This window comes from Tachyglossus aculeatus, chromosome 19, assembly GCF_015852505.1.
Source record: "Tachyglossus aculeatus isolate mTacAcu1 chromosome 19, mTacAcu1.pri, whole genome shotgun sequence".
Lineage (NCBI taxonomy): Eukaryota > Metazoa > Chordata > Mammalia > Monotremata > Tachyglossidae > Tachyglossus > Tachyglossus aculeatus.
The window spans coordinates 7,805,504-7,829,226 of NC_052084.1; the positions used below are offsets into that span (position 1 = coordinate 7,805,504).

Consider the following 23,723-nt stretch of genomic DNA (forward strand, 5'->3'; position numbering starts at 1 on the left):
TTGTCTTAACGTAAATAGCTTGACTACTGGGACAAAGTTGGAAAACTATGAGGACAGTGACTCACTGGGTTAGTTCTCTGCCGTCTTGGGTCAGAATCCCCTACTAGATTGTAAGATCTAGATTGTAAGATTTTTTAGGTCAGGGATTGTGTAAACCAAGTTTATTGTACTCTTCCAAGCACAGTGCTTTGCACATAGCACTCAATGGTTACCATTGATGGAGCTGTGCAAGTCTGTTTACATTGTCCCCTAATATTACTGCTCCCGGGGGCCACAATCCACAACAAATTTCAAATGAGATTTGGAAAAATATAGTCATGGCTGAAGAAAAAAAAAAAGGTCTACTTTCTAGACCAATGTATTTTCACAATGGTGAGAGCATTAAAAAAATGGCATAGTACCTGGCCCCGATTGCGTGCCTGTTGAGATGCAAGGAAGGGACACACGGCTTAGTCACGTAACATTTTTCCTCAAACTATGGAACCCTGAGGTGACATCATCATATTCATCATCTTCAAGAAGAATGGTGAGGCCGTGGTGAACACCATACAAATTCATTTTCAGACCAGGGGGCACACTGGCATAGGTCTTTCCAGCTCATCAGACACAAGAATTAATTGAAAAGAAAAAAGCATAAAAAGCAGCACCAAGACTTTTACACCATTTTTGGTTTAAGCTTTCCTGAGATTTTTAAAATTTTGAGACTACAAAGATATGGCTGGTCGGGCCAGACCTGGAATGCCTGTCAGATCGATTCCCCACTGCTAATGGGGTAAGACAAGGATGCATAATAAATCTAGTCTTATTCAATTTATTCTAATCAGCCGTGCTGGAGGATGCAACAGGAGACCTGGATGCAGGTGTTAGAATACAATTCTAAATCCTCTGGGAAATTGTTCCAACTCTGGCTAAGAAAAAAATCTATTAAGGTAGGGGTGGCTCCAGTGTCATCATAAGCAGCTTAACAAAACGATGTCATATATTGCAAAGGGTTGGGGGGGAGAATCCACAAAATCCATTAGTCCCAGACACAAATGGGGGTTAACACCCTCCTGCATATTGAGCAGGGGTTATGTTCTTTGGAGAACTCTGCGTTAAGAAAACTATGCCTTGTAATACTCAGCATGGCTGACATATGCACGTGCATAACTATTTCTTCTGACGCGTCTGGAATCTGGTAGGCTCACATTGTCAGAAGAGCATTCTCTAATCTTTCCATTGTGTTCAAGACAAAACATGTAGTTGAAACATGCATAATAGCAGAATTGAGTGTAGTTAGCTGAGGTAGCCTTCACTTCAGGATGTGATAGTGTTATCATTATGAGACATTCTGTTTAGTTACAGAAAAATGCTTAGTTGATTGCCTTCTCTGCTTTGACATAGCAGATATTTTTTTTTGAATTGTAACTTTCTGGGCAGAATAATACTTTCTGCCCCATGAGGCATAAAAACCTTTCCTTATTTTTTATCAGATGTACTGGTAATGAGATTTCCAGCACTGCTTGTTTATTCTGTAGTCATTTAAACCAGACAGTATTCTGGTTTAATAGGTCACTGTCTGCATGTATTTGAATCTAGTAGTTTAAGGAATATGTCTGACTTTTTATGATGATCTCTGGCTGTCTGGGTTTCCAAATCCATTTTCCTCCTCATTAAACAAGAACATTTTAAGTATTAGTTGATGCCTTTAATTAGTCATTTTTTGCATCCTTGGATGTGGATTTTGGTTTAAGCCTAATATAAGCCCTAACTGCTTTAATCACTATTCTGGTTGGCAAAGAAAAAAATAATCATTTCAGGAAAAAATAACATTTTTTTAGTTGTTAAACTGAATCTAAGTGAACTGTTTAAAACTTAAATCTCCCCAAACTTCACTTATGCTTTGTATTTAGTACTTAATATGCATTAACTAGCAGTCATTACTCAGATTATGGCACAACCGATCTTGCTTGGATTCACTTAGTCACTGTTGGAAGCATTTATTTACATGAAGAATAGTTTTACCTGCTGTAGCAAGCAGAATTTACAGTACTCATTGGTAAATTCAAAGTGTTTTGGTTATTTTAAAAAGCTGTAACTGCAGCTGAAAATTACAGCAGTTGTTTAGCTGCATTTTTTTTACATTAGGACTGGGTGTGGTCCCTTAAAGTAGTTATGAATAATGCCTGCTGGTATTTAGCCATAATTCAGTAGATTCAATATAAAAAGCTATTCCTGCTTTTTGTAGAAATTGGAGGGTCATAATAATCTATTAATACACTCAGAATTATTGAACTTCAACTGACTGCTGTATTGTTTTACCCTAACCATGGAAGAATTTCTTCTGGCTTTATCCCGATTAGAGAGCAAATGAGTTGGGTAAAACTGTATTCCTAAAAACCATGGTGATATTTTTGAGTGTAGGAGAGGAGGAGTGAAGTGATGTTTATAATCCCTCTGCTTCTATAGTAGTGGAAATTCTGAGTACCAAGTTCTCTGGCCAACTAGCTGTCTCCTAACTCACATATAGAATCATATATAGGATTTTGTTCACCTCTTCTACTTTCAGGATATCATCCTTCACACCAGCTTGTATATATGATCCAAATGAATTCTGATAAAAAATTAGTATCGGAAATCCTTGAGTTTATAGATTCCAGGTGATAGCACCGTATATTCGTTGTACACCAACATTTATTTGTTGTCTGCCATGAGGCCAAGTGGACTTTGTCTTTTAAAATATGTTCATCCTTCCAGATGGAACCGGGTGATTCTGCATTAAAGAACTAGATACCTACAGGGCACTGGAAGTTTGGGGACCAAAAAAAAAAAATAGGTCTTTATTATTATTCAGTTTTTGTTAAATACTTACTTTGTGCCCAAGGACTGTTCTAAGCATTGGAGTAGATGCAAGATAATCAGGTTGGAACCACTCCCTGTCCCACATAAGGCTTACAGTCTAAGGGGAAGGAAAAACAAGTTTTTAATCTCCATTGCCTTAGAGCCTTCCTCTCCTAAGTGTTGGGGTCGACTCAAGATATTTAGCTCACATGCAGTTCCTGTCCCACTTGGGGTGCAAAGTCTTAAGAGCGAGGGAGAACAGTGATTTTTATCCCCATTCTACAGATGGGAACTGAGACAGAGACGTGTTAAATGACTTGCTCATGGTCACATAGCAGGCCAGTGATGGAGCTGGGACTAAAACTGAGTTCTCCTAATTTTCAGTCCCATATTCTTTCCATTAGGGAATGCTGCCTATATTGTCTGAGTGGAGGTCAAGATAATATTAATTAAGGTATGGGCCAATTCGGATTTGGCCGTGAAATGGTGGAGCCCAATCCAAGGTTGGAAATTGGACCCCGGCATGGAAATGCCTGTACACTTTCTGGCCGTGCGAGCCCTAGCAGGTCCCGAGAACAGCTGAACGTGCATGTAGTACTCTACCTTGATCTGGGAGGGAGGCTACTTTTATCAGAATTGACTGGGATTTGGTGTTCAGCTCCAGAACCACAATTCTAGGGCTTGGCTTGGGCTGGTGGTGAGCTCCAAACTGTCTAACCTTGTAAAATAGAAGTTTGGAGAACTGGGGAAAAGAGCTAGATTTGTCTAGCCCTAATTGGACAGAAGAGGCTTCTGTTCCTAGAAAATGAATTTAGAAGAATTGACACCATCTAGTTACTGTAGATTAACTTTCAGATTTTGAAGGCTAGCAACTGTCAAATTACATCATTAGTCCTATTCATATCACTTTCTGTTCCTTACAGAAAACCTTAGGAAAAATCGCAACATGCTTGGAATTGCGAAGTGCAGCTTTGCAGGTAGGTAATTTTCTCCCTCCTCCTTTCAAAAGGAACTGAAGCAACACTACTAGAAATCAGCTGAGGTGGCAGAATTAAAATTCTTTTTGAAAATGGTTTTTCTAGCAGGATTGTAAGTTTCAAAGCTTGATTAAAAATGAGCTAACATCCAAAAGCAGAAGTGAAAGACATGAATTAATCTAGTTATCTTCTTTCTCCCTTCTCTTCTTTGTGCCCTCCCAACTGCTAGAAAAGTAAAAGTAACAAGTAATTATAATCTGTCTTGGAACAGAAAAATTGCTAGGAGTACAGAGAAGAAAAAAAAGATGAGTAATATGTGGTTATTTTAATCTAGTCCACACAGTCTCAAGAAGAATTTAAGCTGGAGGATCTGAAAAAACTAGAACCAAGTAAGTTGTATTCTACTGCTGTATTGTTTTCTTTTTCATTGTTTTACAAAACATTCTCAGTTGCCCACAGCAATGAAAGGGGTTTTTTGGCACAGCTGTCCTGGCAGCTTTCTTGAGCACATTAGTACTTGTGGTGAAATCCAGGAAATTCAGAGTAGCCATGCTGGTATCTGAAGATGGAGACAGGAGTGTGGGGCAGCATGAACAGGGAATGATGGACAGGTGATTTGGCCCCAGACCCAGCTGGTTAATGGGGAAACTGTCCACAGGTAGTGAGTGAGAGGATGGCCAAGAGGTCTCCCCAAACCCATGTGGGTGACTGACAATCATAGATATATAATTGAGATTGCCATGGCATTTTTTAAAGTATCACTATTTTCACTTCATAGACTGGGATAAATCAATGCCCTTCTGTTTAGAAGCCCAGGTGCAAATACCGTTAAAAAAACCTTATTTAGGTAATTGTGGGTTAAAAGTAAAATCAGAATTGAATTTGCCTAAAGCAGATGATTTATGCTGTGGCTCAATACAAACCTTCCCAACACTGATTTTGAATTCAGCGTATCTTGTGAGAGTTCTAAATGATTTTCTGTAAAAATATCTAAAGTTTATTTCCATGGTTCTGTCAAGTGTACATAAAGTGCCCCACTTGATTAAAGTATCTAACCCAGTGCTTAGAACAGTACTTGACACATAGTAAGCGCTTAACGGTACCATATAAAGTTAAAAATAATAATAATAATAGTGTCTTCCTGTCTTGCACATTTTTGACATTTCTGGATGGTTATAATTTGTCAGTGACAGAAAAATCCCCCCCAACATGTCATAGAAGGCCCAGCCAATGTAAAACAAATATACTTTTAGCTGTACTGGTGCCTAACTTGTACTTCCCAAGCGCTTAGTACAGTGCTCTGCACACAGTAAGCGCTCAATAAATACAATTGATTGATGGATTGATTAACTAATTGGGTTTTTTTTTTAATGGCATTTGTTAAGTGTTGACTATGTGCCCCAGTGTTTACTATGTACTGGGAATTAGGAGAACTAGATTCTAGTACCAGCCTGGCAGGTATTGGGAATGCTTGTCAGAGACATGCTATCAATGGTCAAGGTTTCTTACCTAAGAGCCCCCTGGAGACTTATCCATTCATTATGACGGGAGAAACTTCTGGTTATTCTTTGAAGTCTGAACTATGTTAAGATCTTTTTCATGAAAACATAGGGTGGGGTTCAAAACTGAGCTGTTGGAACTCTAGTTACTTAACCATGCAGTTCAGGTTCCTCGTGCTGAATAACCCATCTCAACACTCGCTGCACAATTGGAAAAGAGAAAGTAGCATCATTGGCAGCTTTCCCTTTGGAAATCAACTGGCTGTTTAGGTCTGCCCAGATTTTAATTTGCATGTATGTGTAATCATACACTTATACCTTTATGACTTTTTTTAATTTGAGAGTTACAGAATTGTGGTTTGGGAAGTATGAGATTTCTCCTTAAATATTGGTGCAAGAAAGGGAAAGTTGTGAGTTGGTGGTTTATAAAGTATGTTCCCCAAGTCATAATGCTGAGACCACCTGTCTCAGTGCATCACCTGACGTGCTATTATCAAATTTAGAAGCCAGCTTTCTGCTATAAACTACAAGGACTTGGAGTTCTACTTGGGGTTCTGGTATTTCTGGAACTTGCTTTTCTTGGAGGTCTGTCAGAATCTTGGGTTTGTTGGCGTTTGTTATGCAACTATAAGACATATCTCTTTGGTTAGCTTTTAACCGAAGTGTGTAAAATAGTATGTAGGTTATGGTTGAGATGGTTGATTTAGGTTTTTTTTTTCTTTTTTAAAGAAAGCATTCTAAAATATTTGTGACTGTATTACAGATTAAACATGAGGTGTAATGTTTACTTTTCTGGTTCTGTAAAATTCAAATTTCTTTTTTTCTTTTACAGTCCTAAAGAATATTCTTACTTATAATAAAGAATTCCCCTTTGATGTTCAGCCTGTCCCACTCAGGTAAAAAATATATATATATATATAAAACCCAAACTGCTACAGATACTTCTCTTGGAATTCCACAGTGAAAATTAGTGAAAAACAGTGAAAATGGTCTGTGCCTATTTTCATTCTACTCTGGCTGTTGTAGACTGAGAAGTGAATGATTGAAAAAACAGATTGATGAGGTTTTCATATGTATAACTGTGAACTTTGTGTCCTTTTTTATGTAGAAAAATTTTAGCACCGGGTGAAGAGGAGAATTTGGAATTTGAGGAAGATGAAGAAGAAGGTGGAGCTGGAGCAGGGTCTCCGGACTCCTTCCCTGCTAGAGTTCCAGGTAGGGGAGCCCCAGTTAAAAAGAATATTCATTTGAAGCTATATCAAGAGGTACAAAGCTTGTTTTAGTAGGAGGGAGGTAAAAATCTTTTTCTGGAGACCTTGCCAATCTTGGCAAATTCCCATGGCCATGTTCTAAGTGGCAGCTGTCACATGGTTCTGAAAATAATCTTGTTGGGGTAAACATTTCTGGAAATAATCAGACCAGAGCCCAACGAGACTCTTCCCCTTTACTTCTACCTTGTTGGCTGGAAAAAAGACATTGGCTGAACATCATATGACCGAACATCATATGACCGTTGGTTTAGAAAAAGGAGTAGTGGTACCAAAAACCTCTTTATTCCTACTAACCAGCCACATCCCTTTACCTTCCCAGAATTTTTACATCATCATCATCAATCGTATTTATTGAGCGCTTACTATGTGCAGAGCACTGTACTAAGCGCTTGGGAAGTACAAATTGGCAACATATAGAGACAGTCCCTACCCAACAGTGGGCTCACAGTCTAAAAGGGGGAGACAGAGTGGCCATGTATGATTTTTTCTATCTCCTTTTGTATTTCTGATTAGCTGTGTAAAGTCAGAGAAAGAAGTGTGGTGTGTTTGGTCATAACCTAGGGCAAATTGCCACTTGGCTGCTGTGTGACCTTGGGCAAGTCACTCAAATTCTCTGTGCCTCGAGGATTCAGTACCTTTTCTCTCTCATTTAGACTGTGAGCCTCAGTCTAAGACAGTGTCTGACCTCATTTTTTTATATCTACCCCACTGCTTAGAACAGTGGGTGACACCTAGTAAGCATTTAACAGATACCATAAAAAAATTGGTTAGTGCATGCCCCCTGCAATTAATGCCATGCTCATTGGTTGTTCTGGGGACTTTTAGATGAACTTCTTATCATGTAGAGCCCCAAGCCTACTGTGCTGCTTCCAGTCTGAGCAATGCTGGTGATCATGTGTGTGAACTCTGGGGCCAGCCCTTTTAAAGCATTGCCTTTATTCACAGTACCATAGGGTTGGCCCTCGTTGGGGCATATAAACTCATCCTGTGAAAAACAGACATCCTAGATTGTAATTTAATACAATTTTGGTAATGTCATTCACCCAGATGACCTCCTGTGTAGGTTACAGATTCTTCTACTTCAAGATTTCTTTGATCTTTCCTTCCTCTCCCCCTCGTCCCCCTCTCCATCCCCCCATCTTACCTCCTTCCCTTCCCCACAGCACCTGTATATATGTATATATGTTTGTACATATTTATTACTCTATTTTACTTGTACATATCTATTCTATTTATTTTATTTTGTTAGTATGTTTGGTTTTGTTCTCTGTCTCCCCGTTTTAGACTGTGAGCCCACTGTTGAGTAGGGACTGTCTCTATATGTTGCCAACTTGGACTTCCCAAGTGCTTAGTACGGTGCTCTGCACACAGTAAGTGCTCAATAAATATGATTGATTGATTGATCCATCCTTTCCTGTCCACGCACAACTACCATCCTGTTTCAACCTCTTGTCATAGCACAATTAGACTACTATGTCAGCCTCTTCCCTAACCTCCCAAATTCCAGCCTGTCCTTCCTTCAAGTCTAAACTACATTTTACTACTCGGTGTATCTTCCAGAAGCATTTCTTGACACACATTTCTCTACCCCTTAAAGACCTCCACTGGTTTCTTCTGGGATCGAGTGAAAACTCCTCTCCATCAGCCTCAGGACTTCCCACAAGCCCTCCCCTTCTTACATATCATCCTTCTTCACCCACTGCGCTTCACCTTGCACTCTTGGCTCTCCTTAAACTCAACTTTTAACTAAACCTCACTCTTGCCTGTCCTGCCTCCTTATCCTTGCTGACACTGAGAAGCAGCATGGCCTAGAGGATAGAGCACTGGCCTTGGGAGTCAGAAGGACCTGGGTTCTAATCCTGACTCCACTACTCTGTTTCATGCACTTTCCACTTGGCACTGCTGCCTTCTAAAGTTTACCTAATGCTTTCACTAAGGACTGCAGGCTAATTTTGTGGAGGGGAGAGTGGATTCTTATGTAGTCTGTCTTGCTTTTATGTACTGTATTTTTAAGAACTATCAAGTTTTTGTGGAAGGAGGGAATCTTTTCTTAGTTTTGTTGGCTAGATCATTTTCAGTCTCTTCTTAAACTGTTATAATTGTTATAATAAGTTCTAGAATTGCCATCCTGATTTTATTTTTGTGTTTGCCTGCTGCAAAAAAAATGAACAGCATTGAAACTTAGAGAATATGATATCATCCTTAATTCAGGGAATTAGATATCTCTCCTCTGCACTTCACAATCCTGCATTAGTGGCATACCACAGAACATTCAGACTAAGTGGACATTTGAGATTAAAGAGAGGCTATGCAGATTTTTGTATTATGCTATAGTACTATAATCTTTGGCAGTTTTATTAAGCTCTTTTCTGCCTGAATATTATTTTTAAAGTCACATTCTTTCAGTGATTAATATCAATATAACATTAAGCTTTAACCTTATAGGCTGGGAACATGTCTACCAACTGTTATGTTGTACTCTCCCAAACACTTCTTACTGTGTGCAGAGCACTGTATTAACCCAATTAATGTGATTTATGATAAACTGCATTTCACTGTGAAATTGCCTGTGGCCAATATCAGGGAAAGCTGGAGTAGAGAAACTCCTGACCATTAGCTTTAAACTGCTCCCTCATCTCTCTCTCTCCTTTCTTTTTATCCTCTCCTCTCCCATTCCACCCCAGCTCACATTCTTCCTTCCTATCTAACTGACCTACCTTTCACTCCACCTTATTAAGTCTCCAGCTGCCAAAATCCTGCTCTCACCCTTCTCCCTGTTGGGAGTGCCCTCCCGCTTCATATCCTACGGATCACAACTTTCCCCATCTTCGGAGTCCTTCTGAAATTACATCTCTGCCAAGAGACCTTCCGTCAATTAATTTCAAATTCATTTCTTTTCCTTTATTTCACTTGCTACCAGGTGCTTTTTTCCAAATGTGTAGCGAATGATACTTTAAGCTGCTATTAACTTGTTAATGATATTGGAAAAGAAGAAATGCACCTGTGACACAATAGTCTGATATATAGGATTGTAACATTCCTGAGAGCAGGAACCAAGTGTCTTTTGTACCACTGTACATCCTGTGGAGTGACTGGATTTCTGATTATTGAGAGGTACTCATTTTGTAGCTAAAGTGAGGCTCTGGAGGGTTCAGGGATTTAATGCTATGGAACAGAATTCTCCCGGCCCCAGTCGGAGGAATTGAAAAGTTACTCTGTGACTGTTTCAAAATAAGTGGTCAGTAATGATTCATTTTCTCTGTGAGTTAGTTGCCTTCATCATGCTTAAAGAAAGATTTCTTTAGTTGGCCCTTTAAACATGAAGGGCATTGATTAAATGAGTCATTAGGCCTAAGCCTCAGGCCCAGCTGTGATTCTTCTAGGAAAAAGTGTGAGGAGGTAAATCGGCATATTGCATGATAGTAAATGAACTTCTGTCTCCATTATTGTTAATACATTTCTTTTTACACTGACTAAAAGCTCTAAAATAGATAAAACAACTAGAAATACCATTTTAGTACTAGTGCTTGCCTCATTTAAAAACAATACTATTGAATGGTTTAGGGACTTGAGATTCATGTTTACAAAAATCGTGTGGAGACATGTGACAGTATTCTATTCCTACGTTTATGAACATTTTCGTATAATTCCATTTATTTACTTTGGAAAGGGTATCTCTCTCTGTCCATTGTCCCTTGATCTATTCATTGGATCAGTGGGACACATTTCTTTTTTTCTAGATCCTTTTTGTAACTTTCAGTTAAAAGCAATTATAGCTGAACCACTTTGTAAAATCAGTTATTCAAATAGTCAATTATCCTTGAAGGTTTTTTTATGTTGAGATGTGCATTAAAATTCACCATTTAGAAACCTTGCTTCAGTGCCCATTGTCTTGCCCTGTTTCCCAGTTGTCATATGATCTTTGTCTTCTTCTTGCATGGCTTCATCGCATTGCTTTACCATATACTGCCCTTCTCATCTAACCCAGGAGTCACTGAAGGTATGAAATTATCATTCAAGTATTTTCCCCTTCATTTTCCATCATCAGGTGGAGGTGGCATATTGTATCTTAGTTCCAAATGTATGAACGGACTTATTTGTAGCTAATTTAAAACCTTCTTCAAGCTAAATTTTGGGTCTTCTTCTGGTCTGTGGTCTTAATCACATTGTCAGTTGTATTTATCTTCAATTAGTGGATTTACACACAAACTGGACTTTCACTTTCAATTGTAGCCCTGTTTGGATTAAAGAGAAACCTAGTCAATTTAATTGTCTTCTTCCTGTTACTGCCTCTTTGGAAATAGAAGCAGTGCTTTTGATGAATCACCTGAGAAAATAAATGACTCCTTAATAAAGTCCTAGAATTTTTGAGCTCCAGATGTAAATCTGAATGTGAATTTAGGAAGGGAGAATCTTCCATAATGTTGGGTCCCAAAACTGGCAGGAAATGGATTCTGAACAAAATCTGCACGTGACTGAGTGGATAGAGCATGGACCCTGGGAGTCAGAGGTCCTGGGTTCTAATTCTGACTCTGCCACTTGTCTCCTGTGCAACCTTGGGCAAATCACTCTTCTTCTCTGTGTCTGTTACCTCATCTGTAAAATGGGGATTCAGACTGTGAGCCCTATGTGGGACAAGGCCTGTGTCCAACCCAATTACCTTGTATCTACCTCAGTGCTTAGTACAGTGCCTGGCACAGTGTAAGCACTTAACAAATTCCATTTGAAAAAAAAAAAAGATTTTCCTGGCAAGAAGGCTCTTTAAAAACTGTAAAAACAAAATCACCTTCCATCCAATTTCTTTTTCTTGCCTACATCTTTGCTCTCCTGGGGCCTCTCCCCATTGTTGAGTAGTATTGATTACTTGCTGTGCTTATGCTTATCACCTTTTCCATTAATGGAAGTGCCAAAATAGCAATGTGTCCTTTCCTAAAGGGAAATTATCTTGATGTTAGCGGAGGAAACCTGCTGCCTCACTGGAGAGTGTGGAGATAATGAATTGTGCTGACAAGGGGAAAGTTTTTCAGTGTGTTTCCATAAAGAGATCTGGGAGAGTGGCAGGCAAGACAGATGACGCTCCTAAAATACCCCTTTTTGATTTTCAAGTTTGTCCCACTTACAGATGGGAAAGTCAAACACCTCCCAAAACGGCAGCGAGGAGAACCACTCGGTCTCCTGTCTGGTGGTTTAGCTCTGTGGGGCTAACGTAAACGAACAGTGTTCCAGTGCTTCGAACAGTGCTTGGCACTTAGTAAGTGCTTAACAAATACCATCATCGTCATACACACCTGCCTGTGAATTGCCTTCACTCCTTCTGGGACTTTGTGTGCCTCTGAAATCAATTAAAGAACGGATAGGCGGGCTCCTTCAGGAAAGGGTGGAGGGATAGCCTAGCCCTTTGTTTACTAAAGATGAGTTTAAACACAGCAATGTAGTCGTGGGAAAAATCAAAGTAGCTTGGGGGATGGATGTGAGGTAGTAAAGCTCTTCTCAGGATGAAAAGTTACTGAACTTGTAACTTGTAAAGCAATTCTCTTTAGTCCCGTATTTGGGGTCTCAACTTTCATTTCTCTAGTCTTCATTTGGTTTAAATACGCCCTGACAGCTACACGCTGATATTACCAAATGCAGCTGATTCTTGGTTAGCTGCAGGAACAGGGACTGGATAATTTAAGCCCAAAGACATTACAAAAACACAGTTTCCTACTATTATTCACTAAACTACTGAGGGAACCGTTGTGAGTCAGAATTATTATGAATAGTTTTCCCCTTTGTGGCAATACTGAATATTAGAGCTTCTCCATGCCACCACCCAGCATCTGCATCTGTAGTGAAACAGCCAATAAGCAGGCAGCAGGAAGGAGAAGAAACAGAAGTCCTGGATCATTCCCAAACTGGATAACCGCTTCTAAATAACCGGGACAGGGTTGTACGTTATTACAAATGATGGTGCCAGCGTGTCAAGAACATCCCTGTATTTTCTGGATTTCGAGAGAAGAGTTCTTTGGGGGTTTTGGGTTTTTTTAAATTTGTTTGTACAGCAGGGCACATTGTTCTAATAATTATAATCGCTCTTCCCCCTCACTCCCCAGATGTACACTGTTATCATTGAAGTGTGAAGTCATCTTTTAAAAAGAGTCTTAGGTTATAGGCTTGGTCTTAGCAAGACCACTGGCATATTGGATTATTTTGAGCAAGTGGATTAACTCATCTACCTTAAATTGGTGAAACAGTGTGGCCTAGTGGCTAGAGCTCGGGCCTGGGAGTTAGAAGGACCTGGATTCTAATTCTGGCTCTACCGCTTGCCTACTGTGTGGCCTTGAGTAAATCACTTCACTTCTCTGTGCCTCAGTTACCTCATCTGTAAAGTGGAGATTAAGACTGTGAGCCCCATGCGGAACATGGACTGTGTCCAATGTGATTAGTTTGTATCTACCCAGCGCTTAGTGCAGTGCCTGGTACATAGTAAATGTTTAACAAATATCATTAAAGAAAAAAAGATTCTTGTCAGTAGAATGGGGAAATCAACACTGTGTTGTAGAAGTACCTAAACGTCTTTCGAAGGTACCTTAATGTTTTGAAGGGAATATTTAATAAAGGTTAAATATTTTGAATAATGCAAATGATACTGTGATTGAAATGCATTATATATTTTCCAAATAAAATGGAATAACTGAGTAAAGTCATTTCAAATCTTATACCATCTCCCTTCATAAGTGACAGTAAATACATATCTATATGTTGAATACCCTTGGAAGCTTCATTATACCTTCAGTTGATAAGGTAAAGTTCTGCCTTCTGAACTCTTTAAAACTGCTGATTAGAATGGAGAAAATGTTCTCTTGTGGCTAATTAGTGGGTTGAAATGTGGTCTCAGATTTCCAATTGGAAGATTTCAGCGAATCTGATTCTCCTCGTTGCTTCTTCACTCTGACCTTTCACTAATCCTGTGGGAGCAAAGTTGATGGTAGAAGGCAGAGATAAAACTAAAACTTGGGATGCCAATTTTAAGTCCATTTTATTATACAAGACAATGTGTCTCAAAATAATGAATAGTTAACCAGAATTGATACCTTCCAACCAAGAGATTTTTTTGTTAGGCACCATCAGGACATTTAGTTGATACTTTCCAAGCAGGATATTAAAGCCTTGTTACTGAGCTTTCTCTGCTTCTCCACTCTTGAATAGGAGTTAGTGGATTAGGAAACGTTTTCTAGTGTGAGTTCCATTTTTGGTAAGCGTAGCATTGTTTAGTGGTCTTGAAAATGTGAATCCGTTCTGGGCAAATGACACCAGACAACTGGATCCACACTTTTTAATGTAATTGGCCATAAAGGTCCATACCAGGGGAGTAACAATTTGGGAATGGGAAGTGGTGCCTGATCCGTTGATCAGTTAATAGGAAATCCCTTTGAGAGCGGAGGATTCCCATTCCCTCTATGGTCTATAAAGTACCTAAAGTGAAATTATCAATGTTATAATGTTTGCTGTTTCTCTGTTACCAGGTACTTTATTACCAAGGTTGCCATCTGAACCAGGAATGACGTTACTCACTATCAAAATTGAGAAAATTGGTCTGAAAGATGCTGGGCAATGCATCGATCCCTATATTACAGTTAGTGTAAAGGGTAAATAGTTCTCTTTTTCTGTTCTGCCTTTGGCGAATTATATATATACTGCTCCTGCTTCTTGTGGTTAAGACATTGAAGTTTTTGTAACATCTATGCAGCAAATTCATTTGCCGTCCACCCTGCAGGGAGCAGGATCCCGAGGAATAGCTCTTCTCCCATCTCCAAGTAATTTTGAAGAACAGACCGAGAGCCCTTTCCTGTTTGTCTTGTGATGAATGATAGTGCTTTGGGGGTTTCCTTTCCTTTGGTCTTTTTACAGCTGATGGACATCTTCTTATCACTTGAAACGTCTGTCCTCAAGGAAATGGTTTCATAAAATTAACCTGGCCAGTCCTTTCTATTAATCCTACCTGTATAAAATCCAGTTCCATCCCACATCTCCCCTGACTTCTCCTGCCAATTTAAGAGGAAAGATCTGCAGAGGTGGATGAGAACCAGGCTCTTGAATCACCAGTGGAGACGGAAAAACATAGACACACCCACAAACATCCATATCCTGAATGTAATCCTGTGGGGCCCTAAAAAAGTGAAATGTTTGTTATCCTTGACTAGGTTGCCATGGTTTTTAAGCACGATTATTTTTAGGATTTTTTTCTCACACTTCTCAGTTATTCTTTGTAAACAACTTTATTTTTTTTTTTATCTTGATCTAGAAGTCCTGGATCCCACCCTCTCCAGGTTTTAGGACTTTATTTGAGCTTTTCTGTAAAAGCTGCTTTTTGAACATTTGGGTGAAGTTTTCGGGTGTCTTTAATTATTAAACAACAGCAGCTAACAATGGAGTCACCTAATTTTTAATGTTCCCTACTTTTGATTGTTAGAGAATCAAATTTAACCGGCTACTGAATTGTGGCGATACAGTACTCTTTCTCAGCCAGGCAAATGATCCCGAAGTCACATAGTTCATGGTCTTAATGGAAATAAGGTTGTTCCTAAAAGAAGTCAGACTAGAGGCCAGAATAGACTAGAAATAGAATATGTCACTCATGTAATTGGAATCATACTTGTACAGAACCAGCTGCCTGCAAAAGTGTTGCATCTGCTTTTGAAAATATATACTACTACAGAATTCGGATATCGTATTACTCTTTTCTGTGTCTCACTCAAATTCTCATTAAAATGCTTTTCATGAAAGTGAGCCTTAGAACTGGGTGGTGGCAAGCAGATTGCTTAGAGCACAAAGCCGCTCTGAACACCTTTCTTTCTGTCTTGATCGGCAGTGTTCTGGCCCTGAGCCCTCGAGGGGCCCAAATTGCCAAATGTGCTAATTTTTTGGAAAGGGTCAGTGTGAGGCTATGCTGTCAGGGTTGGGACTGGCCTACAGGGATGTCAGGAGAATCTTGGTGGTCCAGGGCCCGTCTGCGCTGCTGCAAGTTAAATCTAGTTTTAAGTGGCTCCTTAGGTACATGGTCCCTTGGAATAAGCAAGGCATCCTTGGAGCTGGTTAAGAGCGGTGGGCCCAAGTAGAGAAACACCTATTCCTCAAACTTCTCCCTGCTTCCCTTGGAATCATTTTAGAGCCAGTTCATCCCTTTGCTGCTGAAAGCCCCCTTGTCTCTAGAGAGCAGGAGCTACGGGCAATAAATAACCCATTGGACCATCTATTTTCCATCCTTGATTTTCACTTTGACCACAACACTGAGGTCCCTATCCCCTGAAGCCTTCGAGAAATCGAATCAGAGTAGATGCTTCCAAGAAAAGCTTGTAAAATTGAATATTGGTGTTCAGATTGTGAAAATATATTGAATGATGGTCCGTGTACCTTCTGGAAATGAATTCTTGCTTAGAGCCTAATTTAGGTGCTTTGGGTTGTGATTGTGAAGGTCCCCAAGAGTTGAAACCCCTTTCTTTTTCTGCAGACATGAATGGCATAGATTTAACTCCTGTGCAAGATACTCCTCTGGCATCAAGGAAGGAGGATACATATGTGCATTTTAATGTTGACATTGAACTCCAGAAGCATGTTGAAAAATTGACAAAAGGTTTGTAGTATTCAAGGAATGAAACCATTTCCAAGAAGCTCTTTCGAAATACGGTTCTGTAATGGAAGGAATTCTACTCAAGCTGCCTTAGAGGGAAATGTGGCAAAAGTCCGTAGTGAAAAAGGATGAGCGTGTTTGTTCCAGGGCCTTAGTGGGCCTGTGGTGCTCCCATGATAACCAAACGTCTTGTAGTGGAGTTGGGTGGAGGAGGGGAGGGACAGATTCCATTTTCCCTTGTCTGTGGTAGACTGGACAGAGTATTGGGAAATTTTCTTACTCCGTTACATGATGTTTGGAAGTGGCTCTTTTTTTTTTTGTGACTGATTTTTACCTTATGTGATCTTGGCTGTTTTGGAAGGAAGATAGCCTTTTTTTTAAATCACTCAATGGTATTTATTGACCACTTACTATATGAAGAGCATTGTACTAAGCACTTGGTAGAATAAAATACAGTAGAGTTGATAGACACATTCCCTGCCCACAAGGAACTTAACCCCAACTTGCTTCTGACTCTCAGATTCAGATCTATTTTCGGAGTCTCAAACATTTTTTCTTTGAAGGGGAAATTGATAGAAGTGCAGGGTAATCATCAGTAGGAAGACGACTTTAGAAACACTTAAGAGCGTAATTAAACTTAACATGAGAAGCAGCATGGTCTAGTAGATAGAACACAGGCCAGGGAGTACAAAGGACCTGGGTTCTAATCCTGCCTCTGCCTCTTGTCTGCTGTGTGACGCTGGGCAAGTCCTTTAACTTCTCTGTGCCTCATCTGTAAAATGGGGATTAAAACTGTGAGCCCCACATGGGACATGGACGGTGTCCAAACTGAGTAGCTTGTCTGTATCCCAGTGCTTAGTACAGTACCTGGCATGTGGTAAACACTTAACAAATACCATAAAAAAAACCTGCCAGGAGCTCTTACTGGCAAATTTAAACCAGCCTCCAAGGTGTTTGACCTTTTCCTTCATCACTTGTACCGTGAGGAAACCGCTGCCGATACTGCCTGCGACAACACCAAAAAAGTGACTGTCTGAGGACTGCTGGGTGAAGAGCATTTCGGGTTGAAATGGGCCATAAAAATGCCAATTCTTATTCACAAAATGTTTAGGGATTTCCTGTGTCCTGCCTCCCCTTTATAGACACATAGGGACAGAGATGGTGATGGAAGTGGGAGAGCGTCCATGTGTTAACCTTTCCGTTTTCACACACCTCTGTGACCTTGATGACTTGACTCACAAGATGCTAAAAGTAGAACTCTATTCAGAGTTTTAAATTTCCATTGCACCCCTGGGGTAACCGACTTCATTTTTGAAAGACGACAGCTGTCCAAACTGGCTTTGGTTCTGAGGCGCACACTTGACGTATATTTGCAAGGATCTGGTGGCTGTTTTGGTGTTTACCAGCCTTCTCTGAGAGATTGCCCTTGAGGCTTAAGCTTATGTATAATAGCACCAAACCACGCACACCTGGGCATTTCCGGAGATCCGAATTGCTAGTGATTGAAGAGAAATCCCCACTGCGAAAAATTGCTCCTTTGGTAAAAACAACTGAAATCTCTTGTAGGATTTTCGTACATCACTCTCGTGTCAGATCTCAGAGAGACCTAGAGGAGCCTAAGTCAAGAGATCTGCTCCCTTATTTGATACGGGAAAGTTCTGCATTAGCAAGATGAGAGGGGAGTCATTTGATGGATTCGAGAGGGAGAGAGGTGCTTTGGGGAAGGGAGGTGACTAGCTGCCTAACTATTGTAATCCTATTGTGTGTGGAGGGAGACGGCTGGCCGTGTGTGCCCACCTCTCCCCCACCCTGATCCTGTTGTCTCCTGAGCGATTGGTTTCTCTTTTCCCCCCGACAGGTGAGGCAGTCCATTTGGACCCAAGTTCCAAGGCTGTGCACACGTTTCTGAACATTGTTAAACTTCTAGTAACTTGTGAGTTGTGTCATCAGTGAAAATAATAGATGTGTGTTGGTGGTCTTTAAAATCCAAGATTCAGCACAGCTCCGGTTAAGGCAGCATTTATAGGTAACCAGTTAAAATAAATTCCCCCAATTTTCATACTTACTTTTGAAATGAATTGCTCTTGCATAGATTGGTGGGGTGTTTTTCTTTCTCTTCCCCTTTGTAATTTTTACATGCTGGTTTCTGAAAACAAGCAAGAAAACAAACCAAAAACCAAAAACGTTCACCCGATAGCTGAGTGGGAATTTAAAAAAGGGAAAAGCAGCTGATCACAATTTGTTAGTTGTGGAATAAGCCACCCTTCTCTTCTGCACTCTGGTGTGTCCTCATAGTGTCTACACCCTTTTTTTTTTCTTTTTCTGTTTTAGGACTTCCTATATCGGCATTCCGATTCACGTCGCTAACTGAAAAACACCCAATATTTGTTTTTGTGATCAGGGAAGTATTTTCAGGAGGACTTATTTTAACATTCTCAGTTACCTAGTCGTGATCTCACACTCAGTCATACGGTCTGGCAGAGTGAGGGTCTCACTGCATTTACACCTAATAACATTTTGTGAGCTCTAAAATGTCATTTCACAACTCAACCTTGAGTGATAGAGGAGTGGAAGTTTTGGGGAGTCAGTCTAGTTCAGCCAAGAAAAAAATGGAGAAATTATCACTCTACTTCAGATAAGTTAGTTTTTAGTGGGAGATGGTACATTTCAAGTGCAATAGCCCAGGGTCCGTACTTGAAGGTCACCTAGCTAAATAACTCTGATTGCTTCGTGCTAATGTGCTGCCCTCAAGCACATGAATTAAGAGCCACTAGAAAAAGGTGGTGTCTGTTGGTTGCTCATTTCAGTTTTTTTTTTTCTAGGTGCAGCTATTTTCTTTGAATTCAAACACTATAAGCCCAAGAAAAGGTTTACCAGCACCAAGTGTTTTGCTTTCATGGAGATGGATGAAATTAAACCAGGGCCAATTGTAATAGAACTGTAAGTGTTGGGTACCTAAAATTAGTACCTCTGTACTACCGGTTGGTCCTGTGATCCAGACTGGCCTAGTGTTTCCTGCTGAAACACAAAGTTATCCGCTTGTGTTACTGCAGAGCCTGCCTAGGGTCCAGGGTGGGGGTGGGATGGGGAATTAGAGGGGAGTGGGTGGTAATTTCCTTTGCTGAATTTTAAATATATTGGTCTGGAGTAGGTTGGCCTTTGAAATTTGTTTTTGTTGTTCCGGCAGGTACAAGAAACCCACTGATTTTAAACGAAAGAAACTGCAGTTGTTGACCAAGAAACCACTTTATCTTCACCTCCATCAAACGTTGCACAAGGAATGATGCTGACGTGATTCTCCTGCAATTTCTGTGAACTGAACCACTCCCTATAAATCACGGTAGCTCTGTGTAGCACATTCTTCCTTCAACAGGCAGGAAAGTAGCCACCCTCATGGCCCTTGGTCACAGTGATGCAGATCTGGACCTCACCGGTAGATATCTTGCCTGTCACGCAAATATGAGATGCCTAGGGTTCCTTTGGACGCAGATTTTGCCACATAATTCTTGAAATCTCTTATGAGAGTTACGTGATTTGTTGTCTAAATTTTGTAACGTACCGCAGTTTCTATCCTTCCATTCCCCCATCGAAAAAACCGAAACTAGAACCTGGGTGGGAAATGCCCTTTTTCTGACTTGAATCAGTAATCCGAATGTGCCATCTGCTTGTTTTTTGGCATGAGTGCATTTTCTTGGACATGGATTAACCATCACCTTATTAATTAGCAGTGGGAGGAGCTTGGTAGGGGAGAGATTTTTCAAGTCGAGGCATCCACAACTGACAGAGGCTGCTGGTCAGAAGTGGCTCTCCACCTGTCCCCCCCCCCAAGAGTTTGTCCATCACGGGCAGGCTAAAGAAAGGGAGACCACAGTGGAGCCCAGAACTTTTCTGTGTACACGAGTCCCGATGGGGGTTTTCCGAATTGCATCAACCAGTTCTTCACATTTTGAACCCCCCAAACACGTAGTACAGTACTCTAATAAAACTGAGAGAGACGTCACCTAGATTAGTATTCCCAGTCATCGTGCCACTGTTCTTCCTGGGCACGTGTGAATGGCCGATAGGAGAAGAGCCTGGAATTGTTGCAAAATCATTTCCATTTCTGTGAAAATGTTTGATCAAGAAGTGGCCTAGGTGGCTTCTAAGATGCCCGGCCTAAAAACAATCCAACTCAGTCGCCTAAAGATACCCCCTGCGAGGGGGTCTGCTGTTTTACTGAAAACTGATTGTGAGTCTTTGAAAACTTGCATAGCTCTTCTTACAATTATGTGTATGCAAGGCTGGAAACTTTAAATTTAAACTTTAAATGTTCAGATAATTTCTTTTGTGATATAGCTAGGACTAGTAGTTATTTTTTATTCCGATGTGTTGAGATTCACCCATATGAAAAGATGCAGGTCATTAGCTTATTATAATTTGAATAATTACATTACTTTTGATTAATAATAAAGGGACATAAATAGAACCCAGACAGACCTTCCATTATACTCATTAGATGGGATATTTAATACAGTACTTTAAGGTCTGTGGTGAGCTTTATGTGGATTATATATAGTACCCACGTACTTTCATATACGTTTTTATATACTAGTAAGAAAATCCAGCAGCGGGGGATTGCGATGTCAGCTTCTTTTGTACCCAAATAGACCTACCATTCGTTTGCTTCGTGTATCATGTAACACTAACCAATGACATAATTTTTATAGGTGAGCCCAATCAAAACTATTCATTCTGGCCTCATTTGGGAGATGTATTTTGTATTTACACCAGTCTGTTTAGATCATTTCTACGAAGTGTTGGATGATAATATGATCAAAGTGGGCAAGTCTCCCAGTAGTTTGCCACTAAATTTGATCAAGTGTCTCTTTTCCCATCTCTTGAAGGAGGTGGTGAAAAAACTCCTCATATGCACAGTTACAAAGCCGAGCTGCCAAAATCCAGCCTCGCTAGTAGCGGATGAAGAATTTGCCACACAAAACTTAGGGTCGTCTTCCTATAATCTCCTGCTACCTGGTGGCTTGATAAATATGAATGATTGATTGGCTTTGAGAGCAGTTGTTGGACTCACAGATTGCAAACTCCTTGAGGGCAGAGATCGAATCTTCTGCAAATTATGTAGTCTCCCTAGAGCACTTTGTACAGAACCATTCACCCTGGGGGGTGCTCAGTAAAATATTAATGATGATGCATTTTTATAAGTACACTACATCATCACAAAAATACCTCCTCAATTAAAATGTAACAACCTGTAACTTGGTTTATTCTCTCTGGTCCGTATACCTCAAGGGAAGAAATATTACTGTGGCCTGGCAGAAGGAGCTCGGGCTTGGGAGTCGGTTCTAATCCCAGCTCCCCCCCTTTCCTGCTGTGGGATTGTGGGCGAGTTACTTCCCTGTGCCTGTTCCCTCATCTGGAAAATGGGGATTCAGTAACTTGTGAGCCCAATGAGGGACAGGGACGACGTCCAACCTAATTATCTTGTACCTACCCCAGCGCTTAGGAACAAGTGCTTGACAAATGTCACCGTTGCTTGAAGCAAAATGGGAGTTTACCCTAAGGTTTTTCACGTTATTTTGTAAGTGTGGTTCCGACAAACTAATGCAGTTTGAAGAGGTGTGAGAGATGTCAGCCTCAACAGCTTGGCTTCAATTTTCTGATCTAAAAATGTGTTTCCAAATAGGTGATTGTCTCCCAGTTGTCTCCTCTCCTGTTAAGGCTGTGAGTTCTGTATGCTAACTCATTTAACTAATCTTTTCTGTAGATAGGCCTGGAGCACTGAGCAGAAACTACCTTTTGTTTGTCTTTCCAGGACAGAACTGTACTGATGCACAAACAAGATGACAGTGCAAATGAACAAAAGAGACTGAGCAGGGAGGTAGCACAATACACCCATTTCTGAGGGTGTAATTCAATGGTTTGCTGTGGAGCAGTACAAGCTAAGGGTGCTCTAATTTATTTCTGAGAAGTGGTGTAATAGCAGGGTTGTGTGTTTGAGGGTTTGGGATTTAGTTTGAACCTGCTCGTATTAGTCAACATCTCTAAATTTATTAAAACGTGAGATCCACGTATGCCACAAAGTTACTTTTTTGGTCAAATGAAACCCTAGAAAAGAAAGTCCTGGTTTTGTGCAGATGATCAGGTTCATTTAGCTCTGATACTGTGATTTCTAACTGGAATTTGTACCCATCCGGTGTTTACTACTTTTAGAAACTGTTTTTGTATGGTGGGGCTAGTCCAGGTGTAGAAAACTTGTATTTGGAAGCATGAATGATAAAATTAGTTATTTTACTCATGTTAAATCCCTATTCCATGCTGTGAAATGGAATATTCTTCCAAGGTTATGTTTCTCCCACTCTTGACTTTAAGCAGCTTAAAGGAGACAGTTGAAGAGTCAACTTTATTCCTTTATACTGTTTTCTTGTAGACATTTAAAAAGTTGCCCTTTTTTGCAGGCCATGCTGTGAAATGGAATATTCTTCCAAGGTTATGTTTCTCCCACTCTTGACTTTAAGCAGCTTAAAGGAGACAGTTGAAGAGTCAACTTTATTCCTTTATTCTATTTTCTTGTAGACATTTAAAAAGTTGCCCTTTTTTGCAGGCCACAACTGTCTCCTGCAATTTTGCAGTGGCCCCTGCTGCCAAAGGAATATAGAACTAGTTTCCTTCCTTTGGGTCCAAAATGTAAATTGGGTCCCAACCTTTTCCACCTTATGTTTGTGTAGCATTATTATGCTGAACACAATTTATATCTAAATAAGTTACCAAAGGTGCTGTAAAAATCAATGCAGTCGGGTACAAGAATGGCAAATTTTTTTTTGGAAACATTGTTTTAGTGATGAAATAGCAATACGTATCCCTGAGATGTTTCTTTTGTTAGTTTTTAAATTTGAAGTTCACCCAATTTGTAAGTCTGCATGTATGGCATTTGAAAGTCAAAGATGAAGCTCAGTGTGGTGGGTTAACTGGGACTGGATTAGCTGATTGTGTAGGATGGCATTTGAGTGACATGTTTCAATGAAAAATTATATATGTTTCAACAAAACTCCTGCTATCTTCCGTGGTTTGTTGGGTTATTTTCCGGGTAGCTAATACTGTGGCTATCGGTTAAGCCATACTTGCAGTAGGTTCTCAAATGTCTAACTCCTTAGAAGGCCAGTCCACTTTCAGGCTTTCAGAATTTCTGGTTCTCTTGAATCAAGAGAATCTCTTTTAGACTGTGAGCCCACTGTTGGGCAGGGACTGTCTCTATATGTTGCCAATTTGTACTTCCCAAGCGCTTAGTACAGTGCTCTGCACACAGTAAGCGCTCAATAAATACGATTGATGATGATGATCAAGGACTAGGCCTAAAAGAGAGGTACTCTAGTCTCTAGAAAAATTTGGGTGGGGGACATTTTTAATCCCTGGAATTCTCAGTGCATTTGCTGAAAGCAGAACTTTTGTTCTCTTAACCATGTGGGATGGAATAACTTTCTTAAGATGGGTTACTTTAAGCCTAGATGTGTGTTCTCTCATGGCATTTTAATTTTTCAGTCTTAAGCATGCC

General features: G+C 40.2%; 1 protein-coding gene across 6 annotated transcripts in view; it reads left to right on the forward strand.

The window, feature by feature from the left end:
* AIDA (axin interactor, dorsalization associated) overlaps nt 1-23,233 on the forward strand; it is a 35,964-nt gene extending 12,731 nt beyond the window's left edge. The window contains exons 3-12 of one of the 6 annotated variants that reach the window (XM_038760901.1): nt 3,744-3,797; nt 4,132-4,186; nt 6,129-6,192; nt 6,405-6,511; nt 10,556-10,567; nt 14,073-14,195; nt 16,058-16,180; nt 18,036-18,110; nt 19,000-19,117; nt 19,365-23,233. In XM_038760901.1, coding sequence (XP_038616829.1) covers nt 3,744-3,797; nt 4,132-4,186; nt 6,129-6,192; nt 6,405-6,511; nt 10,556-10,567; nt 14,073-14,195; nt 16,058-16,180; nt 18,036-18,110; nt 19,000-19,117; nt 19,365-19,461 — 828 coding nt within the window. In that variant the 3' untranslated portion in view covers nt 19,462-23,233. The other 5 variants (XM_038760904.1, XM_038760902.1, XM_038760905.1 and 2 more) reach the window with 5 other exon arrangements.
* The last annotated feature ends 490 nt before the right edge of the window (nt 23,234-23,723 follow it).